Here is a 19,818-nt window from a genome sequence, read left to right as displayed (position 1 = left end):
TTCCTCGGAGCTGGGGACTCCAAGGCTGGAGCCGCGGGGTGGCGGAGACGGAGCCCCGAGCAGCGCTACCCAAAGCGCCCGGGGGTGGGCTGGCGCGGGGTCTCCACGATTTTCCTCCTGCACGGCCAGAGACTTGAGGAGAGCACAGGAAGGCGAGGGAGAGGCAGCCCCGGCAGCCAGGAGCGGGGCTTGGCAGCGACCCTGTCGTGTGCTCGGTGTCCCACCGCAGCTGCTGGGCGCGCTAAGCAGCAGCCTGCTGCGGGTCAGCACATCTCGGAGGTGAGCGGGTCTCAGGTTCCCAGCTCCTCCGTGCTGGATCGCTTACACGGCCCCTTGTCTCATGCTACTTACTCCCCAGGTCCAGTTTCAGCGCGGCGACCGATCAGAGGCCTTCAGAACAGCGTCTGGGCCTCCGAAGGTGGGCTGGGGACCACGCACCACAGTCACGGAGCCCTCATGGGTTTTGCAGAGAAGCTCACCGAAAGACAGAATTGAAACAGAACTGAAAGCCCACAGACATGTTGTTAAGGGTTGGTGGAAAGGATGCACAAAGGCACTGGAGATGTGAACAAGCAGCCCCAGAGCCCCCCTAAAACACTGTCCAGGGTGGGTAAGGCCAGAGAGAGAATGGCAAAACTGGCCTAGAGAGCACTCTTGTTCCTGTTTGGCTTGAAAACCTGTCCCTGGTCTCTTCCCTCTCCAGCCCTGAGCTGCTGCAGGAAGTGAAAGCCTCTGCTGGCAAAACCAGAAGCTGTCTGCAGGGTCCAAACTGAGTCACCAGCCAAAAAAAAAAACAAACAAAAACCAATCTGTGTTTGAGTCAGACCTCTCCCAGGTGGGTGGCGCTAGGCACTTGCTGGTAACTTTCCTTCTGCACTGAGGTTATGTGTGCAGGCCCAGATGAAGGCTGAGGAAGTGGCGGTGCCCCTTTGCCCTTTGTTTTGCATACCACCTTGTGCCGATGTCCTCGGGTCCCGTGGGGCGACGAGCGGCCCCGGAGCAGGCTGGTGGCTCTGTCTCAAAGCCCCTCTCCTCTCCAGAGTGAGCTCGAGGGAAGCACAGCCTGGCCCACGCCTGGGGGTTGCTCTGGCAAATACAGTCACCATCGTGAACTTGCCAAGCTGTGGCAGCAGTGCTTCGATCATGGATGTCACTTGCACGTGTAGGAGAAGGAAGCTGCTGGAAGCTGCAGCTGAGTCAGTGATGTTGGTGAGTCCCACGCAGCCTGGCTGCGTGCTCCCTGGGCAGCTCTCGGCGAGCACAACACAAGCACCCGATCCTGCGTGCTCTGCGGGCAGGGAGGAGTTGGTGCCTGCAGATACATCGAAAAGCCACCGTGGTCAAACCCCATTTTTATTTCTGGCCTTGCTACAGGAGCCTCGGTGGCAAACGCCACCTGTGTGGTGTGGCACGTTGGCAGCAATGGGGACGGGTTCGTGCAGGCGGGCTCCACATCACAGCAGTGCAAGCTCCTGTGCAGGGCTTTGCAGGTTCTGCCACCGCAGGCTCAGGGCTCCCGAAGAGGGAAGCTGTGGCATTTCACAGAATCACAGAATCATTTCAGTTGGCATTTCACAGAATCACGTAGGTTGGAAAGGCCTCTTAAGATCATCTGGTCCAACCTTTCGCTTAGCGCTGCCAAGCCCACCATTAAACCATATCACTGAGCTCCGCACCTACGCGCTGCGTTTCAGATGCCGGGCACGCCACCGTGTACAGAGCTGGGGCTTCAGAGCGGGGCTGCTGGGTTTGGGGGGTGAGCTGCTGGTTTGGGGGGGGCTGCTGGTTTGGGGGGGGGAGCTGCTGGGTTTGGGGGGTGCTGCTGGTTTGGGGGGGAGCTGCTGGTTTGGGGGGGGCTGCTGGTTTGGGGGGGGAGCTGCTGGGTTTGGGGGGTGCTGATGGTTTTTGGGGGGGAGCTGCTGGTTTGGGGGGAGAGCTGCTGGTTTTGGAGGGGGGCTGATGGTTTTGGAGGGGGAGCTGCTGTTTTGGGGGGGGGGAGCTGGTTTCGAGGGGGGGACTGCTGGTTTTGGAGGGGGGCTGTCCCCTCCCCGCGGCGGGCAGGAACACCCAGCGCTGCCTCAGACCTCCTCCCCCCGCACCCAGCCCCGGGCAGGCTCCTCCCGGGGGGGCGGTGCGGGCAGCGGCCCCGCCCGGCTCCGGCTCCGGCTCCGGAAGCGGGAGGCGCTGCCGGCGGAGCCGTTTCCTGCCCGGGACGCGGCGGAGCGGAGCGGAGCGGCTCGGAGCCATGACTCACCAGACCGGCATCCACGGTAAGCGGGGCCGCCGGCTCCCCGGGGGCCGCCGCCGCCCCCTCGGCGGGGCCCGCTGCGGGCTGCTCCGGGGCCGCCCCCCCCCCGGGCCGCGCCGCACCGCGGAGCGGCTTCGCCGAGCCCCGGGCGGGAGCCCCCGGGGGCCGCGCCCCGAGCATCGCGGGCCCGTTCCGGTCCCGGCGGGCCGGGAGTCTGCTCCCCGCGGGAGGCCGGTGCCGGTGTCACCGCGCGGAGCTCCCCGAAGCCGCGGGCGGGTTCCGCTGCCCGGGGATGGGGGGGGGGCGCCGGGGGGGGCTCACGCAGCCCGGCCCTGCGGGGAGGCGGCTGGGGGAGCTCGGCTGATCCGCAGGCGCTGCCGGCGTCGGTGGCTTCGCGCATCCCTTTTGTCTGGCTGCCGCTCGGTAAAAAAAAGGCTGTCACGCAGCTCGGCTCGGGCACGAAGCCGCCTTCTGCTGTGGCAACTCCGTGAGCAGGGCAGGCCCGCTTCCCTCCGGCCGCTCGGCCCCGCAAAGCGTGTCCCCGAAGGTGCTCCCCGTTGTGAGGGGCCTGGGCTGGGACAGCCAAAACCAGCTGCCAAAGGGAAGGGTGGGAGCACGAGGGGGACAGAGAAGGGTGGGAGCACGAGGGGGACAGCGTCCTGCCGTGCCCCCGCCATCACCCGCGTCCTCCCACCTCGGCGCGGGAGGAGCGCGTTCAAACAAAGGGATGGAAAGCACGGCAAAGAGGTGTCTCTGAAACTTTTACGTGGGATGGAGAAGGCCGATTTCTGGAAAAAAAAAAAAAAAAAAAACAACTGGGGAGGGGCTCCAAGAGGCAGCGATGGCAGTTCTCGGATCTGTGAGTGCAGCTGGATGTGTCGGTGCGCGTCTTCGTGGCATTTCCCCCCTGCTCTCCGCCTGCCGGCTCACTTGGCAGCATTAATCAGGACCAGAGGTGCTGCATAATTGATGGGAGTGAATCAATATGTGAGCAGAGATGTGAGAGATGCCGGCCCGAGCTGTGCCAGGTCGGGTGTGAACTTAGCACCGCTGCTCCCGGCAGGAGAACGGGCAGAGGCGCGCGTGGGCATCGCGGCGCCCTTCCTCGTGGCAAATGTCTGTCTGCAAGCGTGGTGAATTTACGGCTGCTGTTCCTTTGCAGCACCACCTCTCTCTCTCCTTGTGCACGTTGCCTTCGCTTGAGGACAGTCGGGAGCATCCTTCCCCGTCAGACGCTCTTGGAGCATCCGCTGAGGAGCTAGGGGTGGTGCTGAGGTGTTTCTCCTGCTTTGCCTGGGAGTGCTGGTAGCTGACAACATTTGGGTCCAGACTCATTGCCTCTAGTTTAAGCCCTCTGCTGAGATGTCGAAGTCCAGGATCTACTTAAATGTTCACTGTATTGTAAAAATAAAACCAGAAATAAATCAGCGGGATGGACCCCAGCATCCAGCCGGGCTCTTGGTGCACCCAGAGCTCTCCGGTGGGGCTTGGTGTGGGTGAGGCGTGTTGCTTGCCCCGTGCCCCTGGTGCTTGGCCCCGTGGCCGCTCACTGATGCCACCCGCCCCGGTGGGCTCTATGGGTGCCCTGGGGCTTGAAACAGAGCTGGAAGAGAGATGCCGGCCCTGCGAAGCTGCTGAGCTGCTCTCGGGGAGCGCTAACCTTTGCCAGCCTTGGGGCTGGAGGGGGGGGGAATCACAGGGAGAACTGGCAAGGGGGCAGCAAGGTGGCCTCATCCCATTCCTGCAGCACGGTGCTTGGAAAACCGTGCCGGGATTATCGGTTCGGGTCATTGTTGTCTGTAGTTCGTAAGGTGCACTGTCAGCAGCTTTCTGGTGGAAAGGGGAAGGGACTGGTGCTCCCCACCGGGAGCTGCAGCCTGTGCAGGGTGAGATGGGCCTGGACGGCTCCACAGGCTCTACCTCAGCAGCTGGGCTGGGTGTGGGTGGGTGCCCCCCGTACCGTGTTCCCTCCTTGGGGAGGAAACGGATGGGCTTAAAACTTCCCTGCTCGTTCGGGGTTTTGGAGAGAGCAGCTTGCGTTGGGTGGTCTCAGTCCCGCAGCATCTTTGATGTCCTCCTGGATGTGCAGGTCTCTGAGGCAATTTTGCTCATCTCTGATAACCGAACTGGCGTGCTGCTCTGGGATCAACATCAGCAGAAACAAGCAGTGGTGATGCAGGCGGCCGTCCAGCGCTTTCTGCGGTGTTCCTCTTCGTTCTGCCTCTTTGTCCCTTCTCTTTGCCTTGGACAAAAGGGCCGATGGCTCTCCGAAGCCGCCCGCTGCCTGTGCTGTGCGCCCTGTCCTCCAGGCAAGGCAGTTTTCTCTCTGCCTGAAGCTGCTGGGCGAGCGCCTGCGATGCAGAGCTGGGTCAGAGGCAGTCGGCGCAACGGGGAACCCCACAAATGGTCTGGGTGTCTTTTGGTCTTCCCTGCCCTGGCACAGCGGTCGAATTAACTCCTTCCCTTGGCAGCAAGCTGACTCACTCTCAGATGAGAACTAGCAATCCCACTGCTGCTTTCTTCTCCTCTGCTGAGCGTCTGAGCTCTGTTGTTTGCCAAGGAGGAGGGATTTTCCAGCTCTTCCCAGTTTCACAGGCCTCGTTATGAATTTTTTGGGGTATGCATTGCTTTTTTTTGTTTTATTTTTTTCCCTCTCCCATTTACAGGAAGGCATCTGCCACCCAGGGGAACTAGGATGGCACACCCCAGCCAGCTTGGGGGGCTGGAGGTGGTGGTGCAGGAGCTGTAGCCGTGGGGCAGGTGGAGCTGTGGGGCACCCCCAGCAACAGGCGGAGGTGGGCGTGAGGTCTCCTCCTGTCCTCAGCTTGTGGCTGACGTCGGTGCCGCCAGTCTGCCTCCAGTTGCTCTGTAGGAATAAAAGCTTTGTTTGCTGCATTCTGGATGCCTCCAGCGTCAGAGCATCCAGCGGGCACCTGAGGAAGACGTTGTGGATAATCGACCCAGCTCCATCTGTGAGCCCAGCTTTCAGTGGTAGCTCAAAAGCAAGAATTTGGTGTAAGTGGCACAGGGGAGGGCCGGGCCTGAATGCCTCAGAAACTCGAGTGACCTCCTTTTCCCTGCACAGCTGGCAGCAAAAAGCAGGCACGCCACGGGACGTGGGGAGGGAGGAGCGTCACCGCTTTGTGTGTGCTGACTTTTTGGAAAAAAATATTTGGTCCTGGGGAGAGGGAGGCGATAGCAGCGCTTGCTCGGGTTGCGGGAACACGAGGGTGAAGAGTTTGGGGTGTTCGTCAGGGCTCAGCCTCTTGCCTCTGCGTTAAAGGCTAATTTTTGAGGTATCTGTGGCACCTCTCTCAAAGGTGCTGATGAGAAAGCTGGGCTGCCACGGAGACTGCCCGGCTGGGGAGATGCCATAGAACAGAGCAGCTCAGTTGGCAGGGACCTTTGGAGATTATCCCCTCTGACTGCCTGACCGCTTCAGGGCTAACCAAAAGTTATAACATATTATTGTGGGCATTAGGAAGCTGGCAAGGGTTGCTGAGGGTTTCTTGTGGCTAGAAACCTGCTTTTTAGCTACTATGAGGATTTACTGGGTAGTTTTGCTGTCTCTTCTGCCCGGAGCTGTGATAGATGGGGACAGCACTCTCTGTCCTGGCTGGACTGGCCGTTGTGCTGTAATAAGGAGGTGCTGAACCAAGGCTTTGGCATGGGTGGGAAGTTACCCACTGTTTTTTGGTTACCTCTGGGTGCTCTTTCTTAACCTCCATCCAGAGAGAAAAAGTTACTTCGGGGTGATTTTTTTTTTTCATCTGAAAAGAAATCAGTTTTGTAGTTTCTGTGGGAGACTGCAAATGCCTGTGTTCCGTCAACCAAAAAAAAAAAAAGCGTTTGGTTCCTGCCCTGCTTGGGGAGGGACAAGATGTGGGGCTGTAGGAGCATGGGGATGACCTTCCCATGCCCACGTGTGGTGTCCACCACCTGCTTCTGTGTGTGTGGGGGGGAGGTAATTGTGAAACTGGAGAGCAAATGGGGAGCATAGGCGTATCTCCTATCCTGTTTTGTTTCCTAAATACGCTGAGCTCAGAGAGCTGGACCTTCCCTGGCCGTGTCCCCTCCCGGCCTGCCTGAAGCTGTGAGCAGACCCTGCAACACCGCACCTGGCAGGGGATGGCGATGGTGTGGCTTCTGGGCTGTCCCCTGCCCATCCCCAGCAGGTCCCTCTGCCTGGCCACGCGGCCCTGGGGGGGCAGTGGCCCTGCAGGAGCTGCTGCGTCTGCTCGGAGGTGCAAAGACCACCTGCAAGACCTTCCTGGCTTTTCAATGAGAAGAAAGCCCAAGAAGGAAGAAGATGACTCCTTCTACTGCTTCCTTGGTCCCTTTGTCCTCCTGGCTGTGCTGGGCTGCCTGACTTTGGTGGTGGCTTTGGGGATGGGAGGTAACTCACTAACCAGGTGCCTTCACTGTACCTTCAGCGGACGGAGAGGAGGGGTGGGTGGTCCTTGATGGGAAGGTCGCTGGTGTGAATGTAGAGCTGGTGTGCGCCGGGAAGGAAAACGTTGCAGTGATGGGTTTGGCTAGGTGGTTCCTGTTATCTTGGTTCTGACGTTATGCTGTGCTTGCCCTGTGCCAGAAGCTGGATCCAGACTCGCATCTTGCAGCAGATGTGGTTGTAGGTCCGCTCTGTGGGAGGCAGGGAGGAGCCGGGGTGATAAGGCTTCCACTGAGGTGCAGGAAGGGAAACGTCCCCGTTTCTGGCCTCCACACGGAGGAGAGGCCGTTGACCTGCTGCAAAGATGTCTTTGGGGAGCAGGTCTCCACTTGGGAGCAGCAGCTGCTTTTTCTGGGCTGAGCACCTGCATTACTGGGTCTGAAGGCTGCCCCATTGCTTGGGGTGACGGCCGGTGCCAGCAGCCCCGGCAGGTGGCATGCCAGGCAGGTGACAATCAGCAATGCCCCAGCTCCTGGCCTTGCTGCGCTTCGCAGCAAAGGCCGGACAAATGCCCTAGGCATATGCTAAACATGGAGCAAATGCCCCCATGGCTCAGAAAGCGCAGAGGGAAGCTCTCACCCCTGCAGAAGTTCCATTCAAGCTGTAATTTTGAGGATGTGTAAATAATGAATGCCCCTGAAAGCTGTGGAGAAGAGGAAGTCCCTTGGAAAGTGTGTGTCAGGAGTCTCTAAATGCAACGAGATCACTACCAGGCTCCTGACACCTGCTCCAGTGCTCCCGGTTGTGCCTTTGCTCTTGGGAGACAGGGAGAGAAGAGGAGCAGGGACCAGCAAGGCGATTCCGTGGGTGAGGCAGCAGCGTGCTTTGCTCTCGGCGGCTGCATCGCTGGCTGGCGGGCGGCTGCCAAATGGGTATTGCTGACCCCAGGGTGGGGATGGGGAGGCCTGGCTCTGATCGGAAACTGGGAGATGCTGGAGTGGAGAGAAGATGGCTTCCCAGGGACACGCGTGGAAAATTAGGTGCTGAGAGGCGAATGGCTTCACAGGAGTGAGCAAGTGGCTGGACGTCCCCAGACAGGATTTGCGATATGGACAGGACTCATCCGCACGAAATCCTTCTGTGGAGCAGAGCCCAGCATCATGGAAAATTGGAACAAGCTTTTGTTGTGTCCTCTCTTGCTCAGAATGTTTTGCCCTTTCATTCTATTTTCTTCTGATGTCTGTAGCTTTTTTTTTTTTCCAGATAAAAGAGTACCTGCAAGGATAGATAGATATATATGTATTTTATGGTGAGAAATAAAATCCTCTTAGTGCTTTCAGCCAGCCAGCCAAGCCTATCAGTGTGAAAGCGCTCAGTAGCAAGCAGGTTGAGCAGGTGGTGCACGATGGAGTTAGGCTGGAATGGACTGAACAGGAGCCATTTTAGCAGCAGCAGCAATCCTGTGCCTGTGGCAGTTGTGCACTTCCATGGGGCTGGCCTCCATGCCACGTGGGGAGCTGCGGGTGCTGTGCCCCTGGCTGGAGGGGCTGCAGTGCTGAAAGGGAAGCAGCTGCTTGGAGTTGCTTCAACTTGAGGATTATGTCTGGAGGATGAAAGATTGATGGCCGGAGGCTCGGGTTTCCTGTCAGGAGGACGAAGGGGACTCGACATATTCAGAGAGGCATCTGTTTCAGGGAGCATGTATTATTGATCCGGGAGCACTGAGCTGTCGTGCAGACGGGGGGCGAGCGGGAGGGCTGAAGCGCGCAGAGCTTTGGGGTGAGCACGGAGCTCCGTCACCCCCATCCCTGGCGGGTCCGGTCCCCCGGGGCTCCCCCAGGTGCTGTGCAGGCAGCGGCTCTTCTAACGCCATCACGTCCGCAGGGGGAGGCCGGCCGGCGTCACTCAGCGGTGCCTGTCCCTCATGGTTTGGGCTGCCGGTGATCCCGGGGAGAGGGAACAGAGCGGTGGTGTGTCATGCCTTGGGCCTTGTTACAGCCCAGCTCTTCTCAGATAAGCTGTTTGGGGCTGTAAACATTGGAAAGGATCAACTTTGGGCCTGGCTTGGGGTGGTGCCCAGCCTCTCAGCATTTTCAGCTGATGAAAGACGTCAGGCCCAGCACTAAAATCTCCGCGGGACAGCCCCGTACCAGAGAGGAGCAGCCCAGTCAGGCTGCGAGAGGCGCGTTTGCCAAGCAGGCCCAACAACGTGGCCGCTGTGCATGTCCAGCGTGTTGTGCTGGTAGGTGAATGTTTCAGCACATCGTGAATGCAATGTGGGCAGCTCATCCGCAGACAGATGGGAGAGGGGAGGCGTTGCATGGCTCGGGCTGGCCGGAGGCAATTTCTGGGCTCACCAAAACACGAGGCCTGACGTATTGTCCCGTGTGGTGGGAGGTGCAGGGGGAGGCACGGGCACTCGCACCACGCTTAGCCTTCTGCGAGGCTCCTGGTCAAAGTGGGCTCTCCGTGAGGAGGGTCCACGGCAGGGCTTTGTTGGAGAAAGACCAGAAGGTTTCTTCAGATGCCACTGAGCCTGCCCTGCCTCAAAGCAGCAGCATCCCTGGCCAGTTTCTGGAGGTCTTTCAGGCTGGGCAGGGATGGAGGCATCATGGTTTGGTCACCATCGTTACGAGACTTCCCAGGTGCTGAGGTGGGACCTCAGATCGTGTGGCTGTTCGGGTTGAAAACCTGGTACAACTTGCTTCTCCCTATTTTTCTTCTCTCTGAGCTGACCAACCCCGGTTCCTTCAGGCTTGCCCTGCACTCTGCGCTCCCACAGCTGCCATCTGTTGGGCACTCGCGGTGTGCCTGTGCCTTTCTCCTTGCATGATGCCGAGCCTGGATGCGTTGTTCCTGCTGAGCCCGAAGCCTTGTCAGCACCAAATAACACGGCTGAGCTTGAAAGCCACGCTCTTGTTTGTGCCTTGGCGAATGACTTTGCCTGCAGTGACATGAAGCGATTAACCTGTGTTTGGCTTGCAACCCAGCGTAACCCTCTCTTCTCCGGAGTGGCTGGACCCTCTGTCTGTGCAGGTTGCTCTCCTACTGTGATATTTTGCTTCCTATTGAGTTTCATCCTATTTCTTTTTTTCCAGCCTGTTTCTCCAATCTACTGAGAGTACGGGGAATTCTCCTTGTCTTCCAGTGCACACTTGCACCTCCTCTAGCTTCCCAACTTTCATCTGCAGAAAACGCTATTACAGTTGCCAGAGCTGATCATGGAAGTGTGGACTGTAACCGGACCCACAACAGATCCCCAGGAGTTCTTGCTTGATCCAGCCTTTAGTAACTTTCAGAGCGAGTTATCGGCACGGTTTTGTGCCGGTGCTGTAGGGGTTCACCAACACCACAGCTTTTGAAACTTCAAGACACATAGCAAGCTGCGATCCTTGAAGCCCCCTGCTTTTGCCTGGCCTGCGGGCTGGTGGCTCTGCTGGAAGAAGTTAGGTTGATGTGATGCAAGTTGTCCTCAAGGGATCCCTGCTGGCTGCAGCCCAGCGTGTTTGTTTCGGGACTGATGGGTTGTTCTGGGGTTTTCCAGGAACCCCTGCTAAGCGGGTGAGTTTGCTTGCCCCTTCCCCTCCCTCCCCTTCTAAGGCAGGAGACGTGTGCAGCCTGCCCTTGGCTCAGCTCCGTTGCTCCTCCCTTCCCTGACGTGCAGCTCTGCAATCTGTGCAGCTCGCGAGCTCCAGCCAGCTGGAAAGCACCTGCCTCACCTGAGCGCTCTCTAAACCACCGTTCCCCATGGTCATGCCCTCTTTGCCGTGCGTATCAGCCAGGCTCGCTGCCTGCACGCCGTCGGCTCGCCCCAGCAGCCGCGTCACTGTGGGGATTGGTGCAGATCCTGGCTGACGTCGGGTGTGCTGGTGTGTGCCCAGCTTCTCCTTCCTCTCCTCCTCTCCCACCTTGTCTCATTGTCAAATGCCGATAGGGAAGCGTCAGGAGTAAAGCCAATTCTTGTGATTTACCCTGACTGGCCTCTTCCCGTCCCGAATGGGGAAGGTGTAGAGGTGTGAGCACAAACTGTGATTTCTCTGAGGAACTGCCCACAGTAAGGATCTTTTCTTGGCTTGCCTCCATACTCACCCACCTCCTGCCCCTCTGACCTCCTGTGGCTTCAGATGCCTTGCAGATGCTCTTGTTTGATTACATGCAGGGTTTTCAGCCCTTGAATTGCATCCGAGAGACTCCCCTGCTCTCTGTGTCACCCCACACCTTGGGGCAAAGGTGCTGCTCACCTCCATCTCCAGGGTAAGGCCTCTTCCCTTCGCCCTGCTTTTCTTCCAGAGCAGGATGTGGACTTTTATATTAATATTTCAGGCACGCAAGCTGTCTCATCAAGTCTGCTATGCCAATTAAGTCATAATCATGCTGTAATGAAACAGTGGCTGAGTTCACGCTGAAAGCCTTCACAGCTAGCTTGTTCCTTTTCCTCTTCCCTGGGTTTTGCTCTGTGTTGCAAGAGGCAGAAGGGAATGTCAGAGACACCCCAGTGATTTTTTTTTTATTTAATGAAAATTACTTTTTTTTCAGCAGAATTAAAGAACGGAAATCTATTCTTTTTTTTTTTTTTTGAAGGTTCTGCTGCTGTCTTCTCTGGAAAGTGCTCCTCCTCTTGGCAGACCTTGCGGTGCATCCCGTTGGGCAGCAGGGTCCTCTGGAAGCGTGCATGCTTTTCTGTACCTGCTTAAATCCTTCTGTCTGTGCAGAAAGTGCCAGTGCCTGGTCTGTCAGTCCGATGGTTTTGGCCAGTCCCACCAGTTCCAGGTGCAGGAGGGGTACACTTGCCCAGTCTCCTGACTTTCCCGAGCCCTGCACGCCCTTGGTCTCTAGAAAGGGTGGGTCCGTCTGCAGGGATTTGCAAGCCTGTTAGCACCGCAGGGCTTTTGTCTCTCTTCTCAGCAGCTGATGCTGTAGGAATATCCAAGGCCACCGTTGTTATTCCCTTTCTCCTGTTTTGGCAGTGCCGTAAGTGAAGCTTACTGCTTATTAGGACCTTTTAGCTCTTGTGCTACGTTTCCTGGGTGTATAAACATCTCTTTTTCTCCTCCTCTTCCGCCCTGGGAGAAACCTCTCGTATTTGCAACAACCACAGATGCTGCCGGAAGGAAACAGCCTGTCTCATCAGGGAAAGGGCTAAAAATAACCGAGCCGCCTTGGGTGGTACTGGTGGGAGCGGGCTGAGCAGTGAGCTGCTGCTGGGAGAAGAGAAAGGTCTGAGCAGGCGTGCTGCAAACCGGGGGAGCTGCGTGCCTTGATGCTGAAAGGGGGGAAAGAAAGGGTGGTTTTTCTAAAATGGTCCTGCTTGGATGTAATCTCTGGGTTTCTATGCGACCTCTGCTGTTTGCAGAACACCAGTCTGGGAGCTGGTTCCATTCGTGCCTTTTCTCTGTGCAGAAGAAGGGAAGGGAGAACCTCAAGATCTCTGATCCGGACGGTTCTTGAGCTGGTGAAGCAGATGCAGCTCAGATTTGTCACGCGGGAGGGAGGAAAACCAGTCTGCACCAGCCGCCCTGCTGGTGGCCCACACAAGCCATGGGGCTCCGTGGGATATCCCCTTTCGGTGCTGCTGCTGGGTCCAAGCATGGGTCCTGGTGCAGCCTAAGTGGGGTGTCTGCCTGGGGAGAAGCGTCTCTTACCTTTGCATTGCTGGTTTCTGCAGTATTTCTAGTGAGTGCTGGAGCTCTCTGCAGCTTTCAAGTCACAGGATGGGATTTTCCAACCAGGTTGCCCTGGAATCAACACCCTGACTGGGTACCCGTTTCTTTAAAATGGGTGCACACAGAGCAAGGCTGGGGAAAAAGATGTGCACCAGCATGAAAGGGTCTGTTACATGGGGTGCATGGGTGGGAGGAGCAAGCAGGGACCCGGCTGGAGAGAAATGCAGAGTCTGGGTTGCACGTGGGAGCCTGATGGGGGCTGAAATGAGTGAGTGGCTCCAGGGGTCCTCAGGGAGCCTGAGGCTGTCGGGCAGCAAGGCAAATTTGGGCGCTGCCGACAGAGGCAGGTAAGAAGAAGCCCAGAAAATGAGCGCTGTTTCTTCTTCCATGTGCTGCTCTTGTGAGCCTCCCGGTGCTCCCGCAGACCTCTGCGTGACAGGCAGCCGCTGACTGCCTTAGCCTGGGTTCCAGGTGAGGTTCAAACCCTGTCGGTCCCAGCTCTCCAGGCAGGATCCCTGCAGACCTCCCACTCTCTGGGGCTGGGAGATGCTCTGTTCCCTGGGGCTCTCCTCTCCAAGCTGCGTCTCTTTGGCGTTGCCTTTGCCTGCAGGTAGAATATCCCTGGTGGGGTGGGGAGATGTGTGCCCATGGTGCTTCCAGGTTGAGTAATGCCAACTGTGGGCTGCCACTTAGGTATCTGTCTGCTGCCAGAGCCTGATGGTCCCTTCTTGATGGGACAACGAAGTTGTCTGTTCCCAGCAGTCAAGAGGGATAAGGAGGAGTGTGGCTCCACACCGAGTTTTCCAACAGCCTTGTAACCAAAGCCCTGCAGGCTCTGGAGCAAAATTTGCAGGGTGCCATCGCCTGCTGCCACAGGTTTGCAAGCGGGGAGCGCCCTGAGGTTCTTTACCTGCTGCAGGATTTCAAACTGGTGTCTCTGGTTTGGACCCCTCCTGGTGCACGGCATCAGGGCTCAGCAGCATCCCCGCTGCGCATCGTGAGCCCCGGACGTCAGAGCTCTGCCTGTTGTGACATCTTCCAGCCACCCTGGATGCAAACCTCACAGCTCTGTAAAGTTAATAAACTTGTCACTTGAGCTCTGCCCGCCTGCACCAGCCAAGCCATCATCTAAATTTGGGTGATTATGTTCACCCAGGCCAAGTATCAAGTTATCTGGATCACATGTGCTCCCAGCTGCTATTTAACTCTGAAGCCTCAGGGAGACGCAGCACTTTACTTCCACTGATGAGGCCAGCTGTTTGGATTTTGTAGTATTATTTTTATTAAAACTCTTTTGGCACCAGTGATTTTTTTTAAATTTTTTATTATTTTCAATTTCTCTCCTGCCGAGTTGCCTGTCCCCACAGCCCATCAACGAGCAGCGCCTGCTTTGTCTGTTAAATCTGATCACAATGTTTCTGGTTCTTTCAGCCACCACGGAGTTAAGGGACTTTTTTGCCAGAGCCCGAAATGGTTCGGTTCGGCTCATCAAGGTCGTCATTGAGGACGGTAAGCCCCATTTTTAAGTGCTTTGATTCACCCTATACCAGCTCTGTAGTTCGCCTCTCCTCCTTTCTTTCCTCTTTGTCACCGTGGTCAAACGTGCCAAAGAAGAGCTTGCGTTTCTGGAAACACCGTACAAAATCCTGCCGGGGCTTCCTGGCACACAGCAGACTGCTGCGGGGTTGGGGTGAAATACAAGCATAAAATTCATGTGAGCTGGTGAGCGAGCTCTTGGCAGCAACAGCCTTAGAGCCTCTGCCAGAGCGGCTTTGCTGTGCTACCGTAGCTTGGGAAAAGCAGCGACTTTGCTTTCCGCTGACTTTGGACCAGCTCTTCTCAATGCTGGTGCCTTCTCTTGCTAAAGGGAGTCGGTGCTGGGTGCTGGGCGGCTTTCAGTGAGGCGTGTTGTTTTGGGGAGCCCAGCGAGAGGCTGCTGTGCTGGCACAACCGCAGGAGAAGGGGGTGGCAGCCTCCCAGAGCAGTGGAGCAGCCCGTGCCCCTTGCAATGAGGGAGAGGGTCCAAGGACGTTCAGGAGCGATGCGCAGCCTGTCCCACGGCTGTCCCGTCCTACTTGGATGTGGCATCCCGAACCAGGCAAGCAGATGCCTTGCCCCAGGTGCAAGCAGAAGTGGGCAGGAGGCTGTGCTTGGCCCTGTTTGCAGGCTCTCTGCAGCTCTTTAGAACAGCTGCGGGGGCTCTTCAGTGCCCCCAGTTCCAGCATCTGCTCTGTTCTGCTGCCGCTGTGCTGCGTGTAGCCCAGTTTGCAGGCTGTAGGCTGGCACCAGCCTGCTTGCCTGTGGCCCGGCAAAAGGTGACTTTGGCCTCAATATTGATCAAATAAGCAAGTGGAACAATGCACTGATTTAGCGTCCCAGCAGGGAACCTCCGCGGTGTAGGTTTTCTGTAGCCTCAGCCTGGTGCGATTACATATGAACGACTTGTTTCGCAGCGAACGCACCGAGGTTAATGCCCTGCTGAGCTGCTGTCACTGGTCACGGCTGGGCCGTCAGGACCAAGGTGGCATCAGCCGGTCTGGAGCTCAGCAGCCGACTTCGCGTCCGTACCCTGCCTTCTGGTGCCTCAGCACTGCGCTGGGGGATGTCCCACGCCCGTGTCCAGCTCTTTGTGTCTGGCTGAATGTTAGGAGCTGGAGTAAAACAAGCAATACCCCACTGACTGCAGATGTGGGATTTGAGCTTCAGCCTGGAGCTGGATGGTGCTCGGGGTGGCAGTTGTGAGGAGCCTGAGCAGCCCTCAGAGGGTCTGGGAGGTGCAGAGCCCCTCCTGGGAGAGGGATGTGGCCCGGGCTTCTAGCACGGGGGACATGGCAGCAGTGCCACTGCAGAGTTCACCGGTGTTGGCTTTGTCCTCAGCAAGATTACTCCTTCCCTGCCTGCTGGGATGCTACGTCTGCTTCATCGGTGGGAGCCAGGAGCATCTTCAACAATTTTGCTCTCGTGTCACCATTTGCTTTTAAAAAGCGTGAACCAGGGTCCTGTTAGGATAAATCACGGAAGCCCAGCCTGTAGTTAGAGTGCGAGGCCTCGCGCTGTTGGCTTTGGGTTGTGGCTGACGACAGCAGCAAGGACGACTTTTTACCATCAATGGAAACCACGTCCCACCAGCCCTGCTCTGGCTGAATGGGCTATATTTATCTGCGTGATGTGTCATTGTCAGCAGCTGCTTCGTACGCCAGCCTTGCCTGGCGGTGAGCAGGAGAGCTGGGAGTACCTCTGTGCCCGAGGGGCTCGGTCTGCTGGGGGCAAGTCAGCGGTGGCCCCACCAGCCTGGCTCGGGGAACCTTGGGATGAGTCGCTTAGCCCCTCCGTGCCACCGCTCTGCTCTGTAACCTCGCTGCGAGAGGAGCCTCTTGCTCTGCTCGTGGGTGCAGAGGACCCTCTGCCCTGCAGGGCAGGGCTGCAGGGGATTTGGGGTGCTTCGGTGCGTCAGGAGTGGGTGCAGAGAGACCTGAGCGAGGACCCGACGGCCGTGCAAGCTGGACGTGCCGAACACCCGCAGAGCAGTGACACTTCCTTAGCGTCATCTCGGGCCGTCGCTGTGAGCTCAGCTCCATGCCGAGGCTCAGCAATGTTTTCCTGGCCTGAGAGTGACTTGTGGTCCCAAACATTTTTAAATGATGGGGGAAATCTGCTCTAGTCACTCCGTGGTGTCCGTGGGTTTCTTGACATGCTTTGCTGGGTCCTGCCCCAACAGGTTTCTGTTTCTTCGCACAAAAGTGGCGCTGTGCAGTCGTCTTGCGGCCGCCTGTCTCCTGTGATGTCCCCGTGGGGACCGATGCTTTGCACGGACATTTCAGAGCAAAGCTGCCTGCGTACAGCTGGGTGCTGGGCACCTCTCGAGGGTCAGCAGTGCTCCCAGGGTGCTGCAGGAAGAGGTGGCAACAGTCTCCATCGCTACCAGTGACGGTTTGGTGAAGCGCTGCAGCTTTTAATTTCCCTTTTCTGACGTTTTCCAAGCTAATGGGAACGCCAGCCGTGGGAGGCTGCTGCAGCGTTTGCCTTTGCTGCAGGGGCTAGGGAGGAAAATTTGCCCTGAAGGGATCAAGCTGAGCTGCAGAGAGTCAGTAGGAGGAAGCAGAATAAGTCGCAGAGCAAACGAAGGAGGCTGAAAAGGGTGATGCTGCAGATGGTCCTGTGGAGGGTGCTGTCTGGGGATGGTGGGCACTTGGGATTTGATCCACAACTCTCCCCTTCCTCAGCAGTAACAGAGGTGCTCTCAGCTCTCCATCGCTCGCTGCTCGTGGCTGCTCGGAGCTCCTGCCCACACCGGCTTTGAGGAGAGGTGATGCAATTCAGGAAGTCCTGCTGGCTCTGCAGAGAGAAGTCACAAGTGCAAACGCACTTCTGTTTTTTTTTTTTTTTTTAATTTCTAAATAAGTTCCGTGTTTCCCAGAATCTGCCGACTAAGACAATCCTTGCAGCTATTCGGCTCCAGTTTGCAGGACTGGATGTGGGTGCCGATGCTGGCACTGGTATGGGTATGGCATTTTGGGCATTTTCTGCCTAGGGAACACCTGGATGCTGCTGGCTCTTGAGGACCCTGCTGGGTCTGGCTCAAACGCAGCCCAATTCACCTGCAGTGAATTTATTGGGCCTGACTGCCTTGTGCATAAGCTACTGGGACACCTAGCAGATGGGAATAGTTAGGAGGTGCCAGTAGGTTTGGCCAGGTGAAATTTATTGTGGTCTCTGGGAGCCTAGGTCTTGGGGCTTTGCAAAAAGCCACGTCCTTTTGCATGTCTGCTTTGTGGTTTTTAAGGGTACGTTGAGGTTTTTATGCTTTTTTGTCCTTGCTTTCTCCAAACAGGTGGTTTTGTTGAAGATAATGTATTTTCAGTACCCTTTTCTGTGCTGAAAAGTGCAGGATGGGGATGCCAACTCTGTGGAGCAGCGCTGGCAGAGCAGCTCTAGGCAAGCTGCTAACTGTCTTGCAGCTTGAGGCCTCTTTTCTTTCCTGCAAATTGGATGCGGGAACATTTGCTAAAAACAGCTCTTGGGTTTAGGGTGCCCTGCAACCCGGGAGGAGACCCACAATGAGTGCGAAACCTCACTGCTGCACTTCAGGCACGCAGAAACGTGCTGTTCCTGCCTTATCAGAGCTCTTGTGAGTAGGCTTTGGAGAGAGCAGACAGAAGCTAGCTCCCTCCTGGGAAAGCTGTCTTGGTGGAGGAGTTGGCTCCGAGGTGGTGGGACCACATCTGCTGCGAGTGTGTTTTGAGTTGCACTAGTGTTTGTTCTTGTCATTATACCCATGAAGGCCCGTGTCAGTAGCACCTGGACCTCCTGCACAAATCATCACAGCTGTACAGGGCGGTGTTTTGGAGGGAAGGGGGGAAACTCCTGCCTGGAGGGAAACACCCCTGGCTGGTGGTACTGCAGGGTGGGAGTAAGTTACCCCAGGCCTGGAGTGGCAAACCCTTTATTCTCTGCTTTGATTCTCTCAGATGTTTTTTTGTGTGTTTGTTCTATGATGCCTGCGCTGACGTTTAAGTCGCAGCACCGCACTGTCCAGCTTGCTGTCCTCTCGTTTGCTGCTTCCAGCCCCATCGATGCTTGCGTAGCAGGGAAAAATTCTCTCCGGACACTTGAGATGCTACCATGTGCGTGAAATATGTAGGTCACCTCCAGAGACTTGGGCTCTCCTGGCGGCACAGCCTGCTGCAGGGGGGCACAGTGGGGACCCCAAGCTCCTTTTCCCCCAGAGCAGGGGTTTTGACACATCTTAGGTTACAGGGCCTCTGGTAAGAGCAACTTTGGCTCAGCTTTGGCTCATCTTCCCGGCTTGCTTGGCTTTTGCTATGGGCATTTTTATTTTTCTCAGCACTCAAAATCTGCCCTGACGTGGTTCCTTCTGAGGTCCTCACCAAGCCCAGCTGAAGACAGAGGAGGAATGTACACATGTGCATGCTTCAACACCTTGATCTGGTTCTCCGCAGAACGGGGTCGTTCTCAGCGCTGGAGTCGCGGCAAGCCCTGGCCGAGCCGTTCTGCAGCCCTGGAGGTGAGCTAAGCCTGGCCTTTGCATAACGCTGTCTTTTCTTCCTTCCCCTTCCAGAGCAGCTCGTTCTGGGAGCGCACAAAGAGCTGTCCCGGCGCTGGGACATGGACTACGATGCCTTCGTGCTGCCCTTGTTGGATGAGCAGCAGCCGTGCTATGTGCTATATCGCCTGGACAGCCAGAATGCCCAGGGCTACGAGTGGCTCTTCATCTCCTGGTCCCCTGACAACTCCCCGGTAAGCTTCGCTCTCCGGTCACCTGTGCGCGAGGATTTGTGGCACCGACTTGTCTGGGAGCAGAGGGCAGGGAAGGCACAGCTGGGGGTGAGGAGTGAAGGAGGTGTGAGCCAAGGCAGCCGACTTTGCGCTGAGCCTGAGGAGGAACATTCGCGCCCTCCATCGCTGCACCTCAGCTGAAGAGAGGTAGAGACCACGCAGATTGCTTTTGGGGACGGGAGTATTTCTTAAGACACCAGTGTGTGCAAGATCGCCTCCTTGTCCTTGTGGTGCTGCGTGACGATGCAGCTGGGCCCGGGGAGCTGTAGGCGCCCTGCTGGGAAGGGGACGCCTCTGCCCTGGCCAAAAGCACCACTAGGAAGGGCTGGCTCGTGGGGCAGGCCCTGGCACCAAGCCCTCGACACAAGACCTGATGTGCCGGAGCTCATGGCCCACCTCCAGGCCCTCGCCTCCCCAGCCCAGGCTCTTGGCTGTGCCTTGGAACTGGGCTGTCCCAAAAACCACCCTTAAACGGGCCGTGCACGGCCGCTTCCCTTCGAGGTGCAGAACTGTAGGGCAGCAACGACACCTGGTGGCTCTTGGGCTGTTGTTGGTGTTTCTGCAGTGTGTGGCGGTGTCCCTAGGGCATCTCACGGTCTGGAAGCTACCATGAGAGAGTTTGCTTGTTTGCCCTTGTCAGGAAGGTGACACCTTAAAGCAGCATCGGAGAGACGGTGCAAAAGGGACGAAGTTGCATTTGATGCTAGTGTAGAGTATTTCAGAAGTGTGGTTTATTGCTTGGAAAACGCTGTTTTGCTGAGCGCATCTCCCTAATGGGCTTCCAGCAAGCACAAAATTGCCCTGCTGCGTTGACAGCCACTGTCATCGGGCGGGTATTTGACAAAATGTGGAGGGGCTCGTTGCAGAGGAACTGGGGAGCGCTTGCAAATGTTCTTCCCTGAGCAGGGTTTTGCAGGAGAAGTGCTGGTGGATGGAATCAGCGTTTTTCTTTGTCAGCAGGAAGTTTTCATTCAAAATGTGTGTTCCCTTATGTCAGCCCAACAACAACAAAACCAAACCCCTCAGCACCGTTGTCTCATAGTTCATCACTGGTTGTTGGTTCACGGGTGGGATTTTCCAGCTGTGTTCCAGGGCAACGTGTCCAGTATGTCCTCAGGAGCTTTGTTCCTCGTAGAAGCGCTGGCTGAAGCACACAACACCCTTTGACAGGGTGTCTGTCTGCTTTTAAGGGACTCCAGCAGTATTTGCTCCTTCTCTCA

General features: G+C 57.0%; 1 protein-coding gene across 1 annotated transcript in view; it reads left to right on the top strand.

The window, feature by feature from the left end:
• Window positions 1-2,107: 2,107 nt before the first annotated feature.
• The window catches only part of TWF2 (twinfilin actin binding protein 2), a 29,402-nt gene continuing 11,691 nt past the window's right edge, over window positions 2,108-19,818 (top strand). The window contains exons 1-3 of the mRNA XM_035547005.1: window positions 2,108-2,270; window positions 13,733-13,810; window positions 18,381-18,559. Of these exons, the coding sequence (XP_035402898.1) occupies window positions 2,246-2,270; window positions 13,733-13,810; window positions 18,381-18,559 (282 nt within the window). The 5' untranslated portion in view covers window positions 2,108-2,245. The remainder of the gene's footprint in view (window positions 2,271-13,732; window positions 13,811-18,380; window positions 18,560-19,818) is intronic.

Source organism: Cygnus atratus, chromosome 10 (assembly GCF_013377495.2).
Source record: "Cygnus atratus isolate AKBS03 ecotype Queensland, Australia chromosome 10, CAtr_DNAZoo_HiC_assembly, whole genome shotgun sequence".
In the NCBI taxonomy this organism is placed as follows: Eukaryota; Metazoa; Chordata; class Aves; order Anseriformes; family Anatidae; genus Cygnus; species Cygnus atratus.
Note: the sequence above shows the minus strand (reverse complement) of the source record. Positions and strands in the feature narration are given on the sequence as shown.